Source organism: Haliotis rubra, unplaced genomic scaffold, assembly GCF_003918875.1.
Source record: "Haliotis rubra isolate DU_JTF1 unplaced genomic scaffold, ASM391887v1 Scf123, whole genome shotgun sequence".
NCBI lineage: Eukaryota > Metazoa > Mollusca > Gastropoda > Lepetellida > Haliotidae > Haliotis > Haliotis rubra.
The window spans coordinates 1,917,199-1,925,144 of record NW_025765148.1 but is presented as its reverse complement, the minus strand read 5'-3'; the positions used below and the strand labels follow the sequence as shown (position 1 = coordinate 1,925,144).

Genomic DNA, 7,946 nt, shown 5'->3' with positions numbered 1-7,946 from the left:
TTCAATTATTAATACACGTCTACGAAATCACCGTCTACGAACCAGTCTGGGCTACGAATCCACCGCGCCTACGAACTGGTTCAGCCTACGAAAACACTGTCTCCCGGTTGACCCTTCAACAAACAAACAAAACAAACAAACAAAACGACCCGGGGCACAACAAAACAATTAATGAACTAACAAAATACAACAAAACAACTAAACATAAGCTACAAAAAAACAATCAAAACAAAAAACACAATAAAAATACAACAAAAACAAAGACAACAATAACCAAACCTCTGAATAATATATCAATGTAAAAATTATCATTTGTTGTTTAATGAGTTTCTCCAAGACATAATGGTCAGTGTGTTGTGTGTGCGTGGGTAAAAATTCGAATATCTTTTGATATTTGATGTTAATGATGAAATCATTTATTGGGTTAACTACATTTCACGCGACATGTTTCAATATATAAATCAATGCTAGTCGACATATGCATCAGTCGTACTGATGGTTTGATAGAGGACAAACTTATGTGTAAGCAGATCTATTCAAACTAACTCAGTAAACTGACCAACAAGAAGAAAACAAAACGAGCACCTGTGATTCAGTCCATCACCAGGCCAGAGACCATATAGCGGTACATGCATGGTCTCCGACCAGGCCGAACCGGGGATACACTGGACACTACACATACACAACAAACATTAATAAAAGGGCGGACATGTTACCCCGTAATACTTTTGAAACCCAAGGCGCAATTTACTTACAATTTTATCCTATGAGGATTTATGTTGAATGTCCTCCGTATTTTAAGTAGACACCCCCACTTCCGGTTGTACACTTCCGGTATATTAGCCATGTGGTTTTGTTGACAAGCGAAGAAGTCGTATTTGTCTTGAATTTAGGCGATACCAGATGTTTTAAACATGTCTCGGATTATTGTCAAGAATCTACCAAAAGGGGTAGGTATTGATTTGTTGCATGTTTTACTTCTTAGTTGGGGTGATTTTGTAAATTACGAAATGGGCAGATGTCAGAAAACACATCCAGCAGACATAGTTTACTATATATACTGTAGAGAAGGATGTCAGCGATCAGCTCTAGGACCTGGGACAACCTGGAATATTGCTGAGTGAGGCGATTACAATAAACCAACCCATGTTGTGCTGATGGTGAAAGACAGACTTCAATGCATGTGTTATCAAATTAACTTGTCCTGTTTTGCTTCAGACCAAGGACGAGAAACTGAGAGAGCTGTTCAGTCAGAAGGGGGAGGTGACAGATCTGTCCATGAAATACACAAAAAATGGCGTCTTCAGGAATTTTGCCTTTATTGGTTTCAAATCAGAGAAGTCAGCACTTCAGGCCATCAAGCATTTCAACAACACCTACTTTAATAGCACAAAGATGCAGGTAATGTTGTTTTTTTAAAATGGATCAAGTCAGCTTATGAATAAAAAATCTGGTTGTACCACAATTACAGCAATCGAAACAAATTGACCTAGCCAGTATGCATAGGAACATTAACAGGCCCCCACAAATTTCTGCCACACTTACAAGAAAATCTACACGTATTCATCATGACTGAGACATGATGTCAGTTGGATAATGATGTTTGTTTATGCTCAATTCGAGGTATTATTTTCACCCATAACATAATGGTAAGCTCTAACAGATAAAAGTGTTACTTACCACAGTCAATAGTTCTTCTTCGGTCGCCATTTTCCCGCCGTTCTTGTTCCGGAAATGACGCGCTCGTGTCGAAAATTACAGATTGGGGACCGAAATAAACGGAGTTGTAACCGTACCGTACCGTTCGATTTCCAAACGAGATGTCGAATTTGCAACTGAATAAGCGACTATTTCTGCCAAATTTGATGTTCGTGCATGAAAACCAGATCGTCTTTTTCCATTCTGAACGCGTTGGGGACCAAAATAGATCGATTTCCTTCAATTCCTGCTATTATATGCTCTGAACTGGAGGGATTTCATTCCATATACACATTCTTGCTTCCGTTGTTTAGGGGGGCCTGATTAAGGTATTACAATGGAGGCTGATGTAAAGTTTCAATAGACATCATGAATTCAGGGTTATTGTAGCTATACTGAATTGTGAATTACATCTACACAAACACCTGGATCCATTCCCATGGTTCTCGTGATCTCAGATTACCTCCCCTTGATTCAATTATTGGGTTCGCTTTGCTAATCTGCTCAGCCTAATGAAAATATCCAAATGTATGTTGGCCCAACACTGTATGGCAAACCAGGTACAGTGTTGGGTCAACAAGATCAACAACAGGATGTCCAGTACCTTAATTACTGCAGAGTTTTATGAGAAACTCAACATTGAAAAGATAATAAAACGATGTGAAAGATAATAAAACGATGTGAAAGATAATAAAACGATGTGAAACCCTTCCAAATCTGTTTGATGGTTCGTAAAAATCAATGGCAGATATGGATCATGGAACCTTTATTGTGTTTTACTTTTGGCAATTCATGAAGTGTATATGAGGCAAAAAACAATTAAAAAAATGTTTTTGTGTAAGTTTACATTGTTGGCCAATAAAAACATTATGATTTTTCAATAGAATCATGACAACTTTTGCTTAGTCATAGTCATAAATAAGTCCTTGTCGGTTTGATTTAACTATAAACAACGTGTGATTCTGTTTGAGATTCCAGTGTATTAAGAGTTTTGTTTAATTTCAAGGTGGAACTTGCAAAAGATTTTGGTGACAAGACCAAACCACGAGCTTGGAGTAAATATTCTTCAGAGAGCTCCTCCAATCAGAAGAAGGCCAAGGCCGGAACGGCAGGAGAGAAACAAGCTGCAGGGACAGACAAGAAACTGGTATGAAATAAGTCTTTGAAGTAATACACCATTGTCCTATCTGGAGTGCAGTATTGTCGCAGCTAGAATACATTGATATCACAGGTAGAATGCATTGATATCACAGGTAGAATGCATTGATATCACAGGTAGAATGCATTGATATCACAGGTAGAATGCAGCAATGTCACAATGAAATACTCTATTGTCACCACGGGAATAAATTATTTTCTTGGCTAAATACGCTTTTTTCATAGTGGGAATTTGTTATTGTTCCGCTGGGAATGTGTTACTGTTTACCAGCTGATGTCAAATGAAACAACATGGATGGTTGGATAGCCTAGTGGTTAAATCGTTTGCTCATTGACGCCGAAGACCTGGGTTCGATTCCCCACATGGGTACAATATGTCAAGCCCATTTCTGGTGTCCCCCACCGTGATATTGCTGGAATATTGCTAAAAGCGGCATAGAACCATACTCACTCACTAATACAAGCACAAGAGTTAGTTGCTACTCCTACATGTAAGGCTGCAGTGATAAACCTTAGTGATGTCATCAGAACCTTGATTTACAGGCTGGTGTGGAGAGGAAGAAGAAGGCCAAAGACGAGAAAATGAAAGAATTTCTTGGTGAAGTGAGTTATAAAATAAGCTTGCCATTAACCACATTCTTAATGGGTTGTACAGCAAAACAGTAATTATAATCTAGGAAACAATGTTGGAATCACCCTGTTACCTTTTCCTTCATGTATTCTTACCTGATCAAAGGGTCATCAAAAACCCATGCTTGTCGTCAAGGGTATCCAACGGGATTGGGTATTCAGGCTCACTGACCTGGTTGTCATTTTATCTCTAGATCAATGTTCCTGATGTCCATCACTGGATTGTCTGGTCCGGATACACTAATTTACAGAAGCAGCCATATAACTGGAATATTGCTGAGTGTGGTGTTAAAAAACCAAAACAAACATATCATGTATTTCTGCTTCTGTTATTTTTGACAACCATGGCATAGAATGTTCATTAAAGAGCAATAAGAGACTTAAGTCCAGTTCCTCTCACTTGACCTACTCAACACAATCCATCCCGATCATGGCCAAGCTGACTGCTGGTATGACGTCATCTTCCAGCTCGGGGATGATCCAGAGTTCAAAGAGTTCCTGGAAGTTCATGAAAACTCATCGAGGAAAAGCACATGGAGCAATGACACGAGTCAAGCAGCAGTTGCCTCCCCTGACAAACAGATGAAGAAACGCAATGATGTCACCTTTGATGACGAAAGTAGCAGCGGTGAAGAAGACAAAAGTGAAGACAGTGATGATGACACAAGTGATGACAGAGACAATGAAAAAGGTTTGTGTTGAGACATGTATTTTGGGTGAGTTAATTTGCTGAATAACCATGTCAAACTCTGTATTCTGCTTGTCAGAACATGTTCTTTTGGGGCATTATTTTCAGTACATTGTAGGATTTGTTACGGATCTGGGCCCCGTTCTGCAAAACAATCGTAGCTCTAAGATGATCGTAACTCCCATATTTTAACATAGACTTACGACAGTTGTAGTACTATGATAGCTTTGAGGAACGGGGGCCCTGGTCCATGTTGCACAAAACATGACCTCGGTCAGTGTCACAGGACTCTGATCCCACTTGGCCAAGGTTGTAGTTTGTCGTGTTATGCTTGGGGTTACACTTTCTCAGTATAGTACAGAATCTAGTACTTTTAAAGTGGCGGTGGCTGAGTGGGTGGCAGTTAGGTGCCTGACAGTGTGGGTTCGAATCTGGATGGGACTCAATCTAACAAAAGTACTAGAATCTGTACTTCACTGAGAAACTGTACTCCCAGATAAAACTTGTCCCAGAAATACTTTTTCACTTCTGAGATCCATTGACCATTTTCTTCTTGTAGATGTGAAGCAGTCGAAACCCGCTGCAAAGACGGCGCTGTCCGATCTGGAGGTACGTGGTGCTAGTGTGTAGGAAGAATAGATTCCTTCAAAACACTGCGCAGATAGACATGATACAAAAATCAGTAACATAAAAATGGCTGTATTTTTGTATACACTACAATATGGGAACGCTGGAAAACAACCTCTTCATTGACTTAGTGGTCTATTGGCTCCAGGGAAGTGCTTGAGACTCGCCATTTTGTATTGCTCAGATACTAATGTACCTGTACATGTGAAAGTTCATTCCAGAATAGACCCATGAAGATCCGGGTTAGAATATTGATCTTCAGTAACCCATGCAACTAAGAGGTTTCTCTTGCAAAATGTCTTCTCATATCAAATGGCCCACACAAAGGGGGGCAAAACTTTGGCTAGGTTTGTTTCTACTTGATCTTAAGTTCCCAGCATTTGAATCAGAACATATTTGAGTATCCGTGGTGAGAGGTACTTTTGTCTGTCTTGTTGGCTCTATAAGGTTAGAACGCTGCCATATAGCTGGAATATTGCTGAGTGCGGCGTAAAACTAAACTCACTCACTCACTATAAAGTGAGCTACAGTACCCAGGCACTATTGTCATATGTCCCTTGTTTCCAGTATTTGAAGACGATGATGACGTCATCCGTACTTCTAAGTGAATCTGATGACTCAGACGAAGAGTACAAAGAAGATACTAAATCAAAGAAACAGAAACTTGTTGAAGGCAAAGTGAAGAAGAAGAAAAAGGGTTCCAAGCCAGATAGCTCAGATGCAGCGGAAGACGATTCAGGGAAGACAACCACTCCTAGACAGGTACATTTCTGTTCTGTTTCTGTGGGTGTTTTGTTTCAGTACATTAGCAACTCTAGTGCAGAAGTCAACAGATTATAGTTATGGTTGTGAGAAAATTGTGACTTGAATCTACAATATGTGTCTCCACAGATACATCTGTATACACAAGTTGTGTCCATTATGGATGTGGTGGATCTCACATTCCTGGTCCAGCTGGAATACAATCAGATGAAGCTCAAAACTAAACTCACTCACTCACTCATGGATATGAAAAGACATTCCATGATTAGTGTGAAATTGTGATGCATGAACTGTACCAAGATCCATGTTATTGTGTCTGTTGACTTTATGCACACCTTGTTCTTCTCTTTAATGCCAATAATTCCTTCATGCCAATAACAGTGCCGTTGATATTTTCAGGTTGAAGATAAGCCGAGATATGTTGCAAAGATCCGAGGGCTGTATGGGAAATACAATGAGGTAGTGTACCACTTGTCATGGTGAACTGTTGGTTTATATCTCACGTATCACATCTTCAGATCCAGGGTTGTCATGTGACATTATGGGAGATATGACCATGATTACATCACATGCATGACCACAACGTCTTGTTGCGTCAGTCACATGATCGAGTCACGGAAAGTGAACCCCATTTTTTTCTCATTCTTGGTTTTTCTTGTGTTCCTTCCTGTGGTGGAAGTAGCATTACCCTCTTATCTTAATTTCATGTAAAATACTTTAATTTCATTGGTCAATGAAGCTTTAACAAGTTTCCGTGTCACTCCTCCCAGGAGGGTGACAACTGGAAATAATATTAGTAGTAAATATGACACATGCAGTGCCCAGAGTTCGAAAACCTTTCGATTAGGTGTGTTTTTTGAGTTCACTATGTACACATTTATTTTACAGACTTTCACTGCTTTGTTTAAACTATTTTATACATTGAATCATTTGCACACTCAACTTAAACATAATTAACCATTTTTATAGTAGTTTTAAGCTTGTCAGAATATGTTTCCCTGATTTTGAAAATCCGGTTGAGAAACAGGCGCCATGTTGTTTACATGCCATATAGTCGGTAGCGATCTTCAAAATAAGATAGAATAATATTTTGTACATTTAACATGGCGGTAGGATAAATACGGCTCGGGTGACACTGCTACTACAAACAGGCATACACCAGACCTGTTATACCACCTGTGTCTGGCTTTCTGTCATGTGTTCACTTCAAAACCCTTTTATCAACCTCTGCAGATCTGTATCTTTGGGCCAGGTCTCAAGTAAATTCTCATGTTTTTGTTTTTCAGAAATTGATCAAAGAGTTCTTCCAACCTCTAAGCACTGTGTCGATCAAGTTGCCCAGAAATGCTCGCAAGAACCTCATCGGTAGATACTAATTTACTCTGTGACTTAATTGATTTGCTTGTCATTGCACCCCCAAAGTCTTGTTCATAATATTGATCACTGTTTGTTTGCTCTGCACTCATATATATGGAATATTGTTGGTTGTAATGTTTAACATAAAAAAAACTGAGTGAAAAATCTATAAGTTAAGCTTCTCACTCACAGTCTCACTCACATACAAACTCACTCACACAGACACAGAATCACTCACAGACTCACAGACTCACTCTGATTCAGATCACTGACTCATAGTCTCACTCACAGACTCACTCAGTCTCTTACTCACTCACAGACTCACTCACTCTCTCACTGTTTAATTCTCTACAGACAAGCCTGGTTATAAGCCAGCAAGCATAAGCATGATATAATATATATATTTCATGATCTGTGCGACCTCACTAAGCTGGTTTCTGTTGACAGGTGTTGCCTTTGTTGAGTTCACCTGTGCCAAAGATTTGGATCAAGCTTTGAGGAAAAACAAATCCTTGATCAGTAAGCTCTATGTTATCTATTCAATAACTGAATAATTATCATGTAAATGATGCTTTCAGATATATTTAGTCTCCCTGTACAATATTGTGCCAATCAGCAAGTGAACACAAATACTCTAAGCCTGTGGTTTATGCTGATGTGGTCGAGTAGTTAATGTAATAAGGTGATATGGACGTGCTCAAACCTTGTATGGGGCACTTGGATAGGTCACTTCCAGATCTTGTTATAGTTTGTTTAGGGGTCACTTCCTAGAAGTTTGTTTGTACTTTAAAGCTAGGTCTGTAGGTAGGGTTACAATTGATCTTCAGTATCCCATGATTGTCATAAGAGGCAACTAACGGGATCAGGTGGTCAGTCTTGCTGACTTGAAACATGTCATCGTGTTCCAGTTGTGTAGATTGATGATCATGATGCTGATCACTGGTTTGTCTGGTCCAGACTCGATTATTTACAGACTGCCGCCTTATAGCTGGAATATTGCTGAGTGCAGCATAAAACTAAACTCACT

General features: G+C 39.4%; 1 protein-coding gene across 1 annotated transcript in view; it reads left to right on the top strand.

The window, feature by feature from the left end:
- Window positions 1-642: 642 nt before the first annotated feature.
- LOC124266079 (probable RNA-binding protein 19) overlaps window positions 643-7,946 on the top strand; it is a 29,503-nt gene continuing 22,199 nt past the window's right edge. Inside the window, exons 1-10 of the mRNA XM_046700898.1 lie at window positions 643-950; window positions 1,219-1,401; window positions 2,705-2,845; window positions 3,400-3,459; window positions 3,955-4,177; window positions 4,734-4,783; window positions 5,369-5,563; window positions 5,963-6,022; window positions 6,850-6,928; window positions 7,367-7,438. Of these exons, the coding sequence (XP_046556854.1) occupies window positions 915-950; window positions 1,219-1,401; window positions 2,705-2,845; window positions 3,400-3,459; window positions 3,955-4,177; window positions 4,734-4,783; window positions 5,369-5,563; window positions 5,963-6,022; window positions 6,850-6,928; window positions 7,367-7,438 (1,099 nt within the window). The 5' untranslated portion in view covers window positions 643-914. The remainder of the gene's footprint in view (window positions 951-1,218; window positions 1,402-2,704; window positions 2,846-3,399; window positions 3,460-3,954; window positions 4,178-4,733; window positions 4,784-5,368; window positions 5,564-5,962; window positions 6,023-6,849; window positions 6,929-7,366; window positions 7,439-7,946) is intronic.